At 41.4% G+C, this 18,218-nt stretch overlaps 1 protein-coding gene and 1 long non-coding RNA gene across 16 annotated transcripts in view; one reads left to right on the top strand and one right to left on the bottom strand.

Annotated features, from left to right (window-relative positions):
• LOC102547003 (uncharacterized) overlaps positions 1-18,218 on the top strand; it is a 95,198-nt gene that overhangs the window by 35,305 nt on the left and 41,675 nt on the right. For both annotated transcript variants that reach the window (XR_005488254.2, XR_005488255.2), the window contains exons 3-4: positions 15,578-15,680; positions 17,062-17,164. This is a non-coding gene — a long non-coding RNA (uncharacterized LOC102547003). The remainder of the gene's footprint in view (positions 1-15,577; positions 15,681-17,061; positions 17,165-18,218) is intronic.
• Positions 1-18,218, bottom strand: part of Iqch (IQ motif containing H) — a 193,701-nt gene that overhangs the window by 18,619 nt on the left and 156,864 nt on the right. For 9 of the 14 annotated variants that reach the window (XM_039081112.2, XM_017595563.3, XM_017595565.3 and 6 more), the window contains 2 exons: positions 16,404-16,574; positions 7,520-7,642 (listed from right to left, as the gene is read on the bottom strand). In XM_039081112.2, coding sequence (XP_038937040.1) covers positions 7,520-7,642; positions 16,404-16,574 — 294 coding nt within the window. Of the gene's footprint in view, positions 1-5,910; positions 6,132-7,519; positions 7,643-16,403; positions 16,575-18,218 lie in introns of those variants that run through there. The other 5 variants (XM_017595564.3, XM_039081114.2, XR_010053948.1 and 2 more) reach the window with 4 other exon arrangements.

Raw genomic sequence — 18,218 nt, forward strand, 5'->3', positions numbered from 1 at the left:
TGGCATTCCCCTACACTGGGGTATCAAACCTTCACTGGACCAAGAGCTTCTCCTCCCATTGATGCCAGCCAATGCCATCCTCTGCTACAAATGCGGCTGGAGCCATTGGTCACTCTATGTGTACTCTTTGGTTGGTGGTTTGGTCCCTGAGAGCTCTGGGCAGTCTGCTTGGTTGATATTGTTGTTCTTCCTATGGGTTGCAAACAGCTCCTTCAGTCCTTTCTCTAACTCCTCCATTGGGGACCCTGTTCTCAGTCCAGTGTTTGGCTGCAAGTATCTGCCTCTGTATTTGTCAGGCTCTCACAGAGCTTCTCAGGAGACAGCTATATCAGGCTCCTGTCAGCATGCACCTCTTGGCATCTGCAATAGTGTCTGGCCAACTAAACTCTTATGCTACCAAGTAAAACCTCCAGTGCCAGGGATGGGTTACATTGGCCAAAGGAAGCCCATGGAGACTTCCAAACATCACAGGCTACTACCAAGACTATTTGTTTACTGTCCACAACCTGACAGTGAGGCCTTATTGCTGAAGATAACACTTACATATGTCATCAAACATGGAGAAGTCAAGATGGTACCTAACTAGAAGCTTTACCCTAGCTGAAGCTTCCACTACATGCTGCTGGAGGAGAGAAGAAATCTCTCTGTGCTCCAATCCCTGTGAACTATAGCAGTGACCTATCCACAAAATATACTGGTCAAATAGTGGCACAAATGTTATGGGAGTAAATCAATCATTTTCTGATTCTAGTTCACGAAACAGAACTGATTCTACTAAAATGGCCAAGAACCTGAGTCTAGATAGATCACGTGCCTAGGAAAACCTACTGTTATTACTCCACTAAAAGAATAGCAGTAAAATGACTCTTGGTAACATACTGATACAGCCACAGAATTCTGCCTCCCTGTGCATTATCAGGGAAGCATCTTGCAGTAGGTGGGAACTACACACAGAGACCCACAAATGGACAGTGTGCAGAGTGACAGACTTTGGAGCCAGTCAATCCTAAATGTGTCTTCACTGAAGCCCTCTCCTCATGTCTCAGGGTGCTATGTGGAAGAGGATGGGGGAATGATCACAAGAGTCAGAGGTGATGGATGACACCAGTTAAGCACACAGCTGGAGTGATGCACATATGAACTGACAGGCCTTAGGCCTGCACAGGTTCATGCCAGACAGGGGCCCAATACCAGGAATGGGGAGTGGCCATGGATTCCCATGCTAACTAAGAAAGTATCTGCAGTTGATAGCAGCTGCCAAAGAAAATTTTCCAAAGGAATGGCACTGGTATATTAACCACATCTTGGTGCTGGTCCCAGTCCCAGGACTAGTTGGTCAATAGAAAATGGACTCAATTGTCTTATACACTTTTTTACCTTATTCTGCTTTGTTTAGGCATTTTTGTCTTATCAGTCTTTTGTTCATTTGCTGTTTTGTTCTAGACAGGGTTTCTCTGTGTAATAGCCTTGGCTGTCCTGGACTCTGTAGACCAGGCTGGCCTAGAACTCACAGAGATCTGCCTGCCTCTGCCTCCTGAGCTCTGGGATTAAAGGCATGCACCACCATGCCTGGCTGTCTTATCAGTTGTCTGCTTGTCTATTTTGATTTTCATTTTTGTGGGGGTTTTGGTATTTGCTTGTTTTTTAGTATGTTTATATATTTTTTGTTTTTCTACCTTTTAAAGAGAAAGAAAAGAAAAAGGAAAACAAAGTTGGGTGGGTAGGAAGGTTGTGGTGCGGAACTGGGAAGGAAAAACCATGGTTAAAATATATTGCATAAAGTCTTTTAATAAAAAGTTAAATAAATTTAAAAAGTGTTTCGTGCCAACATGTAAACATCTCAATAGTTTTGTGCTGATTATGTTGAGATAAAATATTTTAATATATTGGATTTATAGTGTATATCCTAAAGTTAATATATCGCCTTGCCTACTTTTTCATATTTAAAAATTAGGAAGGCAAATGTGAATGATATCTATGGCTCACATATTTTTGCTTGACAATTCTAGGGCTCTTTTATTATTAACATGAGTATAGCAAGTCACTTCAAATCAGTGGTTTTTACTTCAGAATTTTATTTCTCCCTTTTTTTCAAATAAGTCCATGGCACCTGGCATGTCATTCCCAATTAGAAAATGTTATAGGCTTCTCATTCCAATACTTAGCCACAGAGCCTTTCTTCCATGGTTTAAAAGTTTGATTTAATCATTGTGTACCTTTCGTGGGTCCTATTATCAACTGTCAGTTCTACTAAAGTAGTAATCAGATAGAAGATGGGCTGTTTTGTTCTTATCCATTTTGAAGATTTTATCTTTCTTTTGATTTTCAAAACTAAAAGAAGTTTCCAGGTGTGGTTGTCATTAAATATATCTTATCTATCATTTGCAGTGTTTGTGCAATGTGTAGTTTTGTAGAGGGCCGCTGCCACCACAAGATGGCGCTGGCTTCCACTGCGCCCCACGTGGAAGGCCAGGATAGCTTCCGCCATTACAAGATGGCGCTGGCCTCTGCCGCGCCAGCCGACTTCCTTTCAGGAAGTTAACTGTGTGCGCATGTGCAAGAGTGCCTTCGTGCCAGGTCTTTGCCCACTTTGCCTAATGAGATCATGGGTAAGCGACCAATCAGGTGTGGATGCGCCGCGCTAGGGTGTATATAAGCCGCGCCATGCGGGCGCGAGGGGCTCTCCTTAAGATTTAATAAAAGTTTTGGCTGCCGCAAGGATTTGTATGTCCCCGAGTGTTTTCTTGCTGGCGAGGTCGCGGGTGGGACATAATTTGATGCACCACTTTTGGAAAATTATGTCACTACTTATTTTAAAAGTTTCCTCCTCTCTTGAGATAGTAAATGCATGCATGTTATAGACTTTTGGTCCATTTTCCATCTATCTCCTGTCCCTTTTTGTGGATAACTGACCCCTGAGGCTATCCTCTGACTGCCACGAAAGGGCCAAGCACAGGTGTGCTGGCACTCACTGGTGTGGACACACACAGCACAAACAAACACGCGCTTTAACTTCACTGAGCTGCAGCTACTGCATCTGCAGTTCTTTCCTCCCATGGCCAGGTTTTTCTTTATTTCTTTGTTTTCTTGTTTCTGTGCCTGTCAGACTTTAGTAGGAGAGCAATAGCCCTTGTTTTTATTGAGTTAATCTTTCTATATTTAGACATTTGCTAGATGCTATGATCTTTGCTGCAGTCTTACTCTGAGATCCATTCAGAAGCTTTTGTAGTTGGTTGTACTCATAACTTTAATTTGATCTTGATTACAAGGCCAAGTTTTCCTCTTTTGGATTTGGTGTATATCACTCATGTATAGAGGTACAAGGACAACTCTGTGGTGCTTGTTGTCTCAAGCTCAAGCTGCAGGCCTGTGCGTCATGCACCAGTTGAACCATCTTGCCAGCCCCTTTTACTATATTTTTTTACTCCTTTTTGAAATGTAAAAACTCATCTTAGTTTTTCCAGCTTTTCCAAGTTCCTACTTTCTGGAATCTATTTTTATTTCTGCTTCATACTTCCTGATACATTTAGAGGCTCAAAATTTTTGTATTCTTTGACAGACCAGACAAGAATAGTCAACGATCAAACAGCATTGTGTTTTCTAACTGCTTCCTTAGTGCTGTGAACACTTTAGGACTTCTACGTTGTCACTGGTGCCAGTTTTGCTAAATATTTCACCAACTCACATGATTTTTGAGACATTGATTTCCATGAGTAGCTTCTATGTCACTGCTTCCGTGTCACTGCCACCAAGTCAATATCAAATTTGTAGACTTTGCTTGAGGACACCTTTCCCTTGATACTAATTTATGTGCCAGCATAGGCTGGCTATGCTTCAGAATTTGAGAAACAATTGCTGGTTGTTTCTAACACCAGAAACATTTTCTTGTTCATGTTCTTCCATATGGACAGCATGTGTCTCTGATCACTTTTGGTCCTTCAGAAACCAGACTGTTAGAGTGAGCCATTGGAATGAACTTCTGTGTTTTTCCAAGGTAGGAAAGAATATTACAACCGACACTGACGTATCTCACCTCCGCTCATATCTTACCCATCCAAACAATTTACATAGCTATGCCTAACTTTGGAGAAGCAGTGAGGAAGTATAGTTCTGTTATGTGCCTTGAAAGGGGAGAACCAGAGTGTTTGTAAACAATACTAATGTTTCCCACCATGGCAATATCCAGGCCAGAGAGAATGATTGCTGCTGGTTGTGGGCTGTATAAGATCATGGCACACCGCCAGTGTCTGTGAGACCAGCCCCTCATACTCCTGCAGAGAGTGAACGTGATGCCGGTCTTCATACGGCTTGTCAGAACTTCATTTTCTTCAGAAACTAGATGGGGCATTCTGTAGCATTACAGAAGTACCAAGAAGGAGTCTCATCAAGTTACCTTCAAACTCAGCAACACACTTCTCTAATATTAATCAAGAAAAATTAGTTCATAGGGTAATCTGACTCCCTCCACACTCAATTTTGGACAAAAAAAAAAAAAAACCCGAAAAAGAAAAACAAAAGCACCACTGAGATTCTATGATAATAATGGTAGAAAACCAAGTTGAAGGAAGGCATAAGAGGAGTCCTCCTTTGATCCAATATCAATAATAATATATTGTTTATGTGGCTTGCTTTTTCTTGAAAAAGAGCTCACTTTGAGTCCAATCAAAAGTAAAAACTGGCAGCGCAGCTTACACTTGGATTTAGGTAAATGGTTCTTCTTATTCTAGCATAAGCTAAAGAGATAATGGAATCCTAGGAGGCCAATCTGAAATACAGCCCCTTTCGTAAGGCAGAGGCAGGCATAGGGACTGTGCAGAGGAGGTCGTTTCTGCAGCTGAGGCACTGAGACAACACACCTTTGAAATGGTCATCAGAATTCTTTCATTAGGCTGGGAATCATATTTTAGTTAAAGGGAAGTGTGCAGCTCCAAGCATTGTTGGCTGCATAACCACAGGAAAATCTCACTGAGGTATAGTGGAAACAACACCACACAGCACAGGCATGCAGAATAAACGAGATGGTGTAGTGAAAGTGCTCATGTGGCCAGCTCGAGGTTAGTGCTCTACGGTGCTGCCCCACCATCTGTGTCCCTTCCTGAGAGAAGTCTGTTAAGACAGGAAGGATGGCCACAAGTCATAAAGAAGGCCTGTAGTCCAGGAAGTAAGCAGGCGAAGCAGGAAGGTTACCATGAATTTAAGACCAGTCTAAGCTTCAGAGTAAGGTCTTATCTCAGAAAACCAAAAGAAGATGAAGAAGAAAGAGGGGTGGGGCGGGGGAGAGGGAAAAGAGAAGGGGAAGGAAAAGAAGAGAAGGAAGAGGAATGGTGGTAGGAAGTTCTTACTAGGGATAGATTTCTGCATTAATGTTTAAAATAAAGAAATATGAGAGCCCATTTCAGGAAAAATCAGGCAATAATTCAGCTGGGAAATTTGTAAAATACCAACATGGTCAGATGATTCTCTTTTCCTTCAGCATTCTTTCTCTGTCTCTGTCTCTGTATCTATCTTTCTCTCTCTCTCTATCTCTCTCTGTCTCTCTCTCTCTCTCACACACACACACACACACACACACATTGTGTGTTGTCCCTAATCCATATACATGTGCATGTATTCACATATGATATCTTTATCTCTCTATTTATATATAATATAAATATATATTTATAGATTCATAAATTTTATGTTTTTGCTTTCTTTCCAGTTATTGTCTCTGCTCTCTTCTAATGGGTTCTTTCATCTCTCCTTTGCTTCTGGTTCTGTTTTTCTTTTTGTGTTGTTTCATTACTCTATTGCCCCTAATCCATATTTCTCTTCACCCTTTCATCTTTCATGTTTTGTAAGTCATTAAATGTGAGCAAGCCTGCGGCGTGTCTGGGGAATTGTGGTTGTCTGTGGTGCCTCTCTACGCACCTTTCCATAGCTTTCTCTAGCCAGGCTCCTGCCTCGTGGATCACCTTCCTCTGCTCCCCTGGACCATGGCAACACATCTTCCCAATAAAATCTGCTCTTAGTTGTGGTCTCATAGCCAATGAGGTTTATCGTAGGCGCGATTATTGCTAATTAAAAATGTTTCCCAATACCCTGGCGTGACAGCTTGCAATACACTCAGCACTGGCAATGTCTTACAGTCTCTATAGAGACGGGATTTAAAAAGAAACAGAGAGGAAAAGAAATGTATCCAATCATCCAAGGAACAAAGGTGTAAATAACTCCTACTGGGCTTTACTTTTCTCCAAAGTATTATAACTCTAATCAAGTGCAAAGCCTTCAATTCAAGAATGAGCACATTTTAGGTAGTAGAAAGTGATAAAGTATGTTTTGTTTGGGCTTTGAGACATCCCTGCCAAATATGCTGATTTACAAAACATATTCTGTTTTGATACTTTAGAAGAATAAAACAAATAGATTAGCCACCTTGTGGTACATGGGAATGTCTCAGTCTTATCAGTTTGGGACAAAAAACTAATTCTGAAGGGATTGTGTGTAGCAGATGCAACAATTTCAGGTAAATCAGTTCTCCTGTTGTTTTCATTCTTTCTGCATCCCATCAGTTTTAATGTAATCTGCAATGCAGTATCAGCTCCATTATATATGTTTGCACCAGCACAGATCAGGCCAAGCAAAGGGCCTCATGATCTTGACAATGCCCTGCCAGCTTGCTGGGGCTCCCGACTGTCCTCCCAGGCACTTTGTTCACAATCATACTGTGCTTAAAGTTTGAATGGCTTTAAAGGGCCCCCAAAAAGTTGACTCTTAAAACTGGTTCTCAAGTAATAAAACTGAAAATTCAGACACATTAGGGCTGTGAATATGGCTCAGTGGCAAACTGCTTGCCTAATTAATATATATTAAATTATATCTTTACAAATCAAAACATTCGGCTAAGTTGCAACTGTCTAATTATCATGTCATTATTTGTGGGCAGTAAATTTATTGTTATGTTGTCAATGTGATATGTTGAGTTTGCTCAAATAGGGATTGTGTTACATAGTGTCATAGAACATCCTGGTGTGTCAGAGGTTTGAAAATAAGTCCAGTGGAAAAATAGGAAATTATTTCTCCAGAGTGACATGAGTTGCTGGACACAAATTGGAGATCCTGGTTTAGGACTAGCCCCTCGTATTTCATTTGCCCAAAGACACTAAGTTAGGACAGAGCAGCTGCACAGGGGCAAAATTGGAGCTACTGCCCCCTCTTTGAGAATAATCAGAACTCCTTAAAAGAAATCATCATATCTAAATAGCAGAATGATAAAGTCTTCATTTTGTTGTTCCCTAGTTTGTATTTCAAACAAAACGATTATGGAAACAGGGCCTTTAAGGAGGTGACTAAATGAAGTCATAAAAGTAGAGCCCTGATCCTTTAGAACTGGTGTCCTTATATGAAAGGTTTTCCTCTGAATACACCCAGCCAGTCTTAAAGAACACCTCTTTGAAGGAGTGGCAGTTTGTTAACCACTGAGTCCTACTCATCCCTGATGGGTCCATCCCTGATGAACTATAACTATAACTCCTCATACCTCAAGGTCATAGCCGATGCCATGGGCCTTACACATCTGGAGAAAAACATAATAGAAGATGAGTGAGAGATTGTCGTGCTTCAGCTGTGTGGACATCACTGCATAGCGACTGGTTTCTGGGGCCTAGAAAAGCCACAACCAAAAGTTAGACTCTAAAAAATTTTAAATCAAGTTTTAACTTTCCAGTTACAGATTCACAGATAGCTTACTAGCTAACACAGAGGTGTTTATCCAACCACAGTAACACTGCTGTGAATGTGCTGCATTGTTTTGGGACATTTGTCATAACTAGGGACCAAACTGCTGCGTTGTCTTTTACCTACCTTAGATTGGTACTTTATTTGAATTTCACTAGTTTTTCTCCATTTCCTCTTTCCTGTTTCAGGACCCCATCCCATATTCAGTGTCATGTTATATTCAGTCCTTATATTCCTGTTATAGTCATTTTCTCGTGTTCCTTGGGACTTTTACAGTTTTTCAGATTGCCATGTTTTTGATGACCTTGATGATTTTGAGGAGTACTGGTTAGTAATTTCTTAAAATTCCTATTGTTTTTTTCCCCTGATGTTTTTCTCATGATTGGACTGGAGTAGTATGCCTTTACAAGAGAAAGGCCACATATATAAATCACAGTCTTCATCACCTCAGATCAAAGGTTTATGTTATTGAATTTTGGATGCTATTTCCTAAAGGTCACATGTTAAAGGATGAGGAAAGCATTAGAAGGTAGGGTCATTCTGTGGAAGATTCTTAGGTGATTGAAGAGGTGCCCTCAAAAGCGATTATAGGGATGTTTGTCTATTTTAGTCTCTGTCTCACCTCTGGGTCATAATGTAAGTAGTTCTATTCCACTATGAACTTTCTACCACTGAAATCTGTCACCCACACCAGATGTCCAAAGTAACGGGTCAGTCCACCAAGGAGTGGAACCTCCAAACTATAAGCTAAGTAGTCCCCCTGTCTTATAGTTATTATCTTAAAGCTGACCAACACATTATTGACATATTATTGATAGTGTTAGCAAGTAACATTCCCTTTCCATAACATATTTTATAGAAGTAAGTCACTTTAGTGTTTCCAAAACCTCCTTTCCTCCAGGGAGCCAATATTGGAAATGCATTTTCTGTTGAGAAACTGCTATCTTTAAATGTTTTTTATTAGCAGATGTTACTTATACATATAAATGGGTTTCATTGTGGTATTTTCATACATGTACACAATAGATTTCAACTGTATTCACCTATTCTTGCCCCCTTTCCTTGCTGTGACCTCTTCCCTCTTCCTAAGTAGCCCTGTGCTTTTAATGCCCCTCATTTCATTTTGCACACCTGTCAGTTGGAGCTATCCCAGTGACTGGCTGTAGTTGGCCCAGAGTTTTACTTGTACATTTCCTAAAACATTTAAAATTTAATTTGCACAAACTAAATTATTAGATGCTAGCAGCATTGCAGCACATCGGTTATAACATGCTATATTTGTCTTGGACAATCAGCTGTTTCTATGAGATAACTGGGAATTTGGAGGCCTGCATACAGAACCATGACCAGCTTTAGAGTGGTAAAAGATGAGTGTCCCTGGCCCAGGCCTTTAACTTAGGGGCCCCACAGGTGCTTGGACTTCTGCAATGACTTAAAACAAGAGAAGTCAAAAGAAATGCTGGTACATAGCTGGCTTTGGGGTTCCAGGAGATCTGTAGGCAGACCTCAGGCTCCAAGGGATTGGACTGATCAAGTGCCCATCAGAGAATAGATATTATTCTTCTGTAAGTCACCTATAGTCTTTCTTCTTGCTCCTTCTTCCTCTCTTTCTTTGTACATATGTCCAGACTCTACATTCATCTTTTGTAACATATCTCTATTTCATGTGGCTTTCCATCAACATTTATATCAAACCCTACATGTCAAACATTCCTGTCAGTACCATTGATAAAGATGCTTTTCCCCTAACAAATGTGTTAGGCCCTCACAGGCTAGTGCAATCTGAGTCATATATTACCATTAGGGTTGTCCCATCTGTACTGACTAAGACATTTTTATTTTAAGAGACACACAAAAACCCCATAAAAGATAAAATTTTGTTTATCAGTAGGATACTATGAAATGTTTGATACATGTATGTATTTCACAATATTTAAATCAGATTAGACTTTTTTATCTCCTCATTTCTTTGTGGTAAAAATGTTCAAAGTTCTTTCTTCAGTTATTTTTTCTTTTTTAATTTGCAGTACATAACTGCTGCCATGTTGCACAATATTGTGGTGTAAGAGCCAGTTAAGAGTAGCTCTGTGTCAGATGGCTCGACTTAACCCGGCCAGGCCATGCAGTGCCCCTGCCTTCATAGTGAAAGCCCCGGAGCCCAAGCCTTTGCACACGGATGTGAAGTACAAACACACTGGAATTTACTGTGGCAACTAAGCACATAATTATGTGGTAATTACCGTGAATTTACAAGATAATTTTTGTTATTTTTGTCTTCTAAACTTACCTTATGCTACTTTAGTATATTAATAGGAATATTTATGCCACAGTCAGTGAGAGAGGCAGGAAAGCACCTGGAAGGTAGATCACCCTCCATACAATACTCCATGCTGTGGTCATAAGGTAGAACAAAACGGCTCATAGCCTACCAGAATGTGACTGTTGGATGTCAGTAAGACCAGGCCACTTCTTGGTGAAAACAAACTATTGTCACCCCCTTTCCCAGTCCTGAATGTAAAATTCATGAAGAATCGGGGGGAAAAAAACCTCAGGATATTTGATAGATCTCTTAGTTGCCGCTTCTTTTCTGTTATTGAAACACCCTAGCCCATGACTTTAGTACTCAAGAGTTCTGGAGATGAGGAACAAGCAGAATTCCACAGTGGACAGGGCATATGGAGTCAGGAACACTGATTCTAAACCTGTGAGGGTCAATGACCATCTGTGTGAGCTTGAATTGAACATTAACTTCTGAACCTGACAGTGGACCGCCTAGCACTGTTTGAAACCTGGTAGGACCTGCTACTCTTTTGTCACTATTCCTTTAAAGGATTTTTAGACCATAAATAAATAGAATTCTCTGCGCTGTTCCTTCTACTGGTACCACTTGTCTCCTGGGGTTCTGACCATCACCACAAGATTTACTGTGTTTCCTCAAACCAGGTTGCTCAGTATCAGTCTCCCACTCAAAAGTCCTCAGGGTCATTTCCTTGCCTTCAAGCTGAAATCTAGATCAGAGTGGGCAGACTCTTCCAGAGTCTCAGTGCACTGCTCTAACCCCTGCCTCCTGATTCTTCTAAGGGGATGAGAGGTCTTTTCAGACATTCTCCTCTTTACTACTGGAGCATTCCCTTCTCTTCTTTCCACTCACTGACTACTCTAGAAAGGCCAAGTTCCGGGTGTCTTTAAGGAGCCTCCTGATCCTACCAGGCCATCATGGTCTCTCTGGAGCAGTCACTATCATGGCTGTTGATGGCCTTGTGGATTTTATTTGTGAAAATGTATATTGTGTTCATGCTTTAGTATATAAACTGTTCATTTTTAGAAAGTGATGGCTCATGGTTCTTAGTGATTTGATCTTTTCTGTACTCTCTGTTACTTATTCAGCCATCTGTGCTACCTGGGAAACCTGTGCCATGTCTACTCCGGCTTCCTTTTAAACCCTACAACTCCCTCACGATCACCCAGCCCACCCTGTGTCACCGAGCTTGACAGATCTCAGACAGATGGAAATGCAGTGGATAACACATACCAGAAAGCAATTAGTCCCAGGGACATGGCTCTTCCTTTGAGAAGAATGTTCTGAAGTTTCAACCAGGCTTCTTCAGGCTGGAGCTGAACCCAGGCCTCAGGAACCCAAGCCCTGACTTAGCCAATGCGAGGCTGGCTAAGCAGAGCTTCAGGTTTGACAGCCTGTACATTAAACCTTGACTTCCCCAACTGCTCGCTTGGTAATCTTTAACATGTGCTTACTTTCTCTTAACCCAAATTTTCATATCTAAAAATTAACAAATCATTCCTGCTAATATATCAGGTTATGAACAAATTCATGTGAAGGTCTTAGCAAAGTGCACGCGGGTTAGGCTTAGTGCGGTGTTGCTACCCTCAGCCTAAGCCCTGTGGCAGAGCCAGGCACTGCTGTTCATGAACCTGGAGCTCTTTGCCACTTGTCCCAATTTTCTCCATGTTTCATGTGTTGGATGAGAGACCTGAATTTACTTCTAGTTGATTCTTTCTGAGTGTTAACTGATATAGCTTAGTGGTGACTGAAAAAGTCTTATGTATGGCCTGTCATGACAGTATTACCCTTTCTAGAAGTTTCTGTAACAATAAACCAACTAAGGATCTTTTCATGAAAGGATGCAGTATGGGGAGATTGGCCTTTCCTGTTTCTTCCCAGGTTGTGTTCCTCCTCCTGTCTTCTGCAGTATGTGAGTCTGCCAGCAAGGCTTCCTACAGGCAACCCCATTCTCTAGGACCCATAAAATCAATCTGCTCAAGAGATCTTGAGGATTCCTTAGCACTTACTTATTTACAGCTAAGGAAACTGAGGCCAGAGCGAAGCTCAGAATCCGTGACCCCCAAACCAATACTCTTCACCTCAAATTCCCACTGGCTTCATCTGGGATGTGCGGGATGTCAGAAAGCTAGGCTTCCCATGAATGAGAAGAGACGGCACACACAACGCTCTCAGTGCTGGTCCAGGCTTACCAGACTACCTTTCTAAATCATAGTCTAACAAGAAGCTTCGAGCTAAACAAAAGAAGCCTGGAATACGCTTTTTCACTGGAGAATATAATTTTGCTTCAGCCACAATTTAAATTGATTTAGTTCTGAGCGCAGCGTCTGAAGTGTGGAGCGCACTCTATTTTCACCATGATACTTGTTTTGACAGTGATGCATTTCAGTTGACATAGCTGAAATCCTTATGTAATAAATCTCTGCCTGAAAATTAATCATGTTTATAATATTCTGAGAATTAATAACACCCATTGCTCAAATCATTAACTTAAAAAAGGAGCTTCCAAAATCTGTTCTCGGCAGTAAGGGACCACAAATAAATGAATGTTTGATAAAATAATCCAAGTAGCAGTTTAACAAGCGTAAACTGGAATGTGGCTGCAATAACACAGAACTATTGTTTAAGGGTTGGCAGAGGCTGATGAGGCTCTTATTCCAGTTATGAAGCAGGCATCCACATGCATAATGAACTGCTCTCTGAATTATTAATGTGTTGCTTATTTAGCCTCATCTGTCTAGAAGATAATGTATCCTAACTCTAATGAGTGATTGGTTTTGTACATAATTACAGTAGGAGTAGTGGGGAAATGTGTGCCTTCAACGAAGGAGTTCTAAAAATAAAGTCATCACATAAACTCTGATGTGATTGCATTCTATCAAAATCAAACCCGAAGCATTTGAGAATTCATAATAAATTACAGGAGACAGAGTCATTATTAACATCATAATTTAACACAAAAGGTTTTACTTAATCATTTATTACAGATCATATCTGTTCAAACATGTATAAATGACTTGGGTTGTTTTAAGATATTAGCAAAGATGATTTTTTTATGGCCACTCAGGAACTGTGGTCTGAAGGTCCAGGAAGAAGGGGAGTGGACAGTGAAAGTTGATATAAAAGGGTGATTATTTATGCCAATTTTGAAGTTAATTAAAAGTTTTAAAAAATGACCCCTTTGTGTGTGTTCGTGCACGCGAGTGTGAGTGCGTGTGTGTGTGTGTGTGTGTGTATGTGTGTGTGTAAGTACACCTAGGGCCTACATGTGCAGATGCATGTGAAGGCAGAGATTGACATAGAATGTCTTCCAGAGTCAGTGTCTTATTTTTCGGGACAGGGTTTCTCGCTGACCCTGCAGCACTGCGCCAGATTTGTACACGGGTGCTGGGTACTGAACTCAGGTTTTCACGCTTGTGCAGCAAGCACTGTACTTACTACTGTACCTGTTACCCTACTCCTTTTTGTCTCTAAAATGTGCATATCTGGGATTTCTCAGACTTTATTTTGCTTTCAAATGTATTTGGTTGGTTGGTTTGGTAGGGAGTCTGGATCAGGCTTGGACATCTCTGAGCTCTCCTGGGAGTCTAGAACAGGTTCTTTGCTCACTTGTTTGTTTCATGTCTCAATACAGCACATTATTAAAGGAATAGAAGCAAACTAGGAGTATTTTACTTTACAGTTCTTAGTTCTGAAGGTGCTGCCATGATCGTAGATGCCATCCTTTCCTCCTTCGGTCTTCAAAGGAGGGCAGATTGTGAACCTGACAACAGCATAGTGTGTCCATACTTGCTTGTTAAGTTTCAGGTTGGCCGATGTGTACACAGATGTGCATGCTTTTAAAAAAGAACTTATTGCATGTGTAACATGCCTGGGGCCTACTACACACAGTAAGTAGTTCAGGCTGGCAGAATTTATTGCTCTCTGAAATCTAAAGCACTTTAAGTTTATTCTCACTCCAGAAACCCAGAATAGCCCTTTTGCCATAATTCTAGAAACATTTTATTTCTTTAAGTTTATAATGCTTTTCCGGTTTTCTATGTAGGCAGTTTCTAAAAGTATACAATAGTCTTTGCAGAGTTCCCATTCTTGGCCTGCAGCTAGGAATGACACCTAGAGGCAAGAGGGGGGAAATGAAGAGGTGCAACCTCTGTCCTATGGTTGGTAAACCTCACCAGCAGCAGGTCTCAGCCTATCATCCTACTGATAACAAAGGAGACTATAATAGAGAGAGGCAGATCATGCAAGGCCTCAACAACCAAGCTAGGAAGATCACAGGAGCCTGATCTTCTAAAATCCTGGGTAGGAAATGAAACTTCTAACACAGGAATGGCTTACATCTGCTTGAGCCATTAGTCAAAGGAGCCCATGAAACCCCCAAACATCTCAGGTTATTGCCAAGACTATTGGTTATGCTCCACATCTTGATAGGAAGACCTTATTGCATTGAACATAAAGTCAAGCTAGTGCCTAACTACAGCCTTCAGCCCTACTGACTCATGTTCATGGCACTGGAAGGTACTCTGCACACTACCACTAACCAACTACAAACCCTACAATCTACACCAGTGATACTGTCTGCATGATATGCTGGTGCATTGGTGGCACAAACGTTGTGGGAGTAACCAACCACTCTTTGATTGTATTTAAGGTTCACTCCATGAGACAGAATCCATGCCTGACAGTGCCTAGGTGGCTTAGAATCTGAGACTGGATAAGCCATGGACCTAGAGAAAAAACAAATGCTATCATTCTGCTAAAGGAAAACAGCAATGAAATGACTCCTTATGATGTTCTGCTATACCCATAGATCCGTGCCTCATTCGGCCATTATCAGAGAATCTGCTTCTTGCAGTAGATAGGAAATAACAGAGACCCACAACTGGATAATGTGAGTGAGAGATTTTTGTAACATTCAGTCCTAAATGAGATCAAAGCCCCTCCCCCACAGGTTCAGGAAACTACATGGAAGAGGAGGCAGAGAGGTCCTTGAGAGCCTTAGGGAATGGACGCCTTCAAGGAAGCTGTCCTTTAGACACAACAGGACTAATACACACATGAACTCAGAGAGACTGTGGCAGCATGGACAGGTTCAATCCAGACAGGGTTCCAGGGCTGAAATGGGGAAGTGGACAAGGGTTCCCACCTCTACCCAAGAAGCTATCTCCAGTTGACATCCACTTGCAAAGGAGAAATTAGTTTCTCTAATGGAGTTTCACTTAAGAGCATTTAATCACATGTAAGGGTAAGGGTAGCAGCCTCATGCCCAGCAGTAGATGCCCGACAGAAGACAAACTCAGTAGTATTTTTCTCATATGGCTTGGGTTGGGTATTAAAAAAATCTTACTGTTCTTTTGCTTGTCTGGTATGGTTTCTGATTTTGTGTTTTTGTTTTGTATCTGGTTCTTTCACTTTTGTTTCCCTGTTTGTTTATTTATTTTCTAAGGAGCCAAAAAAGGGCATGAATTTGATGGGAAGGAGGGAGAGGATTTGGGAGGATTTGGGGAGGGAAAACATGATCAATATATATTAAATGGATTTTGTTTTTTGTTTTTCAAAAAGGGTTTCTCTGTCCTGGAAATTGCCTGAAACGTGCTCTGTGAACCAGGCTGGCCTTGAACTTAGAGATCCCACCTGCTTCTGCCTCCAAGTGCTGAGATTAAAGGTGTGTGTCACCATGCCAGACTGAAAAAAAAAAAACCTTTTCTATTTAAAAAAAATCCCAGGTAAAAATCACTTTTTACTTTGCAGCAATCTTCACTGCAGTTTTTAGGCCCAGGGGAAAGAAGGGAGACCAGGAATCTGAGGGTAGCTCTACTACTAGTTCTCATATAGTGTGAGATGGCGGGGCAGAGTCCAGGGTGGTATCTCCATGGAGGCAGAGTACGGGTAAGATCTGAGGCATTTTAGCAGTTAAAATTATTGTAGCCCAGTTGTTGGCAGGCTGTGGGGCTAAGGAATGGCAGGCCTGTGGCTTGATCCTCTAAGAGAATGTATAGAGGGAGAGATCATCATATGGATTTAAATAGCTTCACCTGAAGACTCGGAGGAGCCAAGATTAGAAGTGTTGGACCTAGGAGTATAAGGAAAAAGTGGAAGGGTTGACTAGAACAATAGGGGATGAGGACTGTCAAAAACAGCTGGCTGTGTAGAGAAATATGAAGAGGATTGGGAAGTGCCCAAACAGAAAGCCGTGTGGCCTCTAGGCTTTCACACTCTACTTTCTCTTCCTGGGTGGCCGCCCCCCTTTTATGGAAGAGACTGTCACATTTGTGGACCTTGTTCTGAAGTGGCTCAGTGATCTGTCTGGTTCTTTAGCCTCTTTTTGCTCACTTAGTAGTTGAGTACCGCTCAGTGCCAAATCAACCAGAAGGAATCTGTTGCTCACCAGCTCTGCCTGGATGCTCAGACGTTTCTTTTCCCTTTCTGCATCTTCTTTAAAACGGGGCACTTCCAGGGTGCTCAGACTACAATTCAGATAACCATTTGTCAGGTACAGGGTGAGCTGCGTCATGGCTAGCTGGTCACTGTATGAGAGGTTGAGGCCTGTTGTCCATACCTGGTTAAAACACGAGTCAGAGCAGTCAGGGTATGATGAGACAGGAGAAGAAAGAGAGCCATACCACTCCCAACTACATCAGTAGGCCCAAGTAAACAAGTGGCCAACTCCTTGGAGTAGATGTCTTTGCTTCCCTCTCGATATCACATGCTGAGGGATGAAGCTTGTTTCTTACATTAGAAGATAAGTGATTATGTAGGAAGTTAAAGAAATGAAAATACCTGGTCAAGACAATCATCAGAGACCTTGGGTCTCGGTGACTCCCCCCACGCCCCGGGGTTTGTCACTTCAGAGGTGGATAGGGCAATGTTCTCTACTGAGATTGACTAAAAGCTAAGGATGGGGTAACTAAACTGGAAAAGTAGTGCAGATTGGACGGCATGGGAAAGGAGATCTTGCTTTGAGTCTGGAAAAAACAATGTCATTTTTATCAGAAAGTTAGACTTAAGGTGTAAGTCTTAAGTGTACTACCATTTTACTTTATCAGCCTGCAAATTCACAGTACCCTCAACAGTGACCTGATGATGACATCTGGAATTATGAGCAGACTCTGATGCAACAAAAATTTAAATGCTGTGAAAAACAGACAGGTTAGTTACACATTACTGATAACTGAGTGGTGGTTATTAATTTATTTGATAGATATTTACTGAGCATTTACTATGTGTTTAACTGGCAGAGACAAAAGTAGGTCATGTGCTACCTCCTCCTTTTAAGGTGACTTGTCATTTGAGACTCCCATGAGATCCCCAGAATCCAAGTTAGTTGAATGATTAAGGAAGAACATGCAAGTCACTAGAGAGTCAAAAATACAAAGGCCTAGGTCATGCCGTCAGGATGACAGCTCAGGGTCACAGCACAGTGTAATGTGCTCTGTAATGACAATTGTGGAAGTAGAAAGGACTGACTGGGTTTGTCTGATGGAGTCCAGGCTGCCTCTCAAAGGACATTTGAGCTTTAAACTAGTAATAAAGCCGTGATTTGCATGGACCAAGGACATATGGTATGCCAGGTACTTCACAGGCTTCTCTGCTCTTTCTAGGTACTTTAAAAACAGATAAGAAACAGGTTCAGAAGGTACCTAAGTCTACACAGTAAGTAAGGGGTAGCACTCAGATTCTAATCATTTCTGTTTGGCCCCAAGCCCGCCCTCCTCTCATGCACCTCTGGAGGAGAGGGCACTGATGCTGTACCAATCCTCCAGTCAAATTAAAAGTCAGAGTCTCAGAGAATCAAATGCTCTTGTTTAATACAGCCTATGCCATGGAAGTGTCTTGTGGAGAAAACATAAAGTATTGGATTTCTAGAGCTGTAATTACCAGTAATGCATTTTCACGGTAGGAAGTTGGAAACTAACACATTTTCATGAAGATTTGATTAAATATTTTTTTCTTCTTAGAAGGCCTACAAGTGCCCCACTCACCAACTCTGTATGTTAAAATACATAATACATCTGCCCTAAAGTGGACTCTGCTCTAACAGATCTAGCAGGGAGTGACTTGAGTAAGCATTGAATGTAAATGACATCATTATAAGAATATTAAGGGGTCAAGCTGTCAAGGCCCCTTGCTAAACTGAAGCTAATTTCAGGATCATATTCTCACAGTAATCCTCTTTCATAACAACAAATAAATCACATTTGCA

Source organism: Rattus norvegicus, chromosome 8, assembly GCF_036323735.1.
Source record: "Rattus norvegicus strain BN/NHsdMcwi chromosome 8, GRCr8, whole genome shotgun sequence".
Lineage (NCBI taxonomy): Eukaryota > Metazoa > Chordata > Mammalia > Rodentia > Muridae > Rattus > Rattus norvegicus.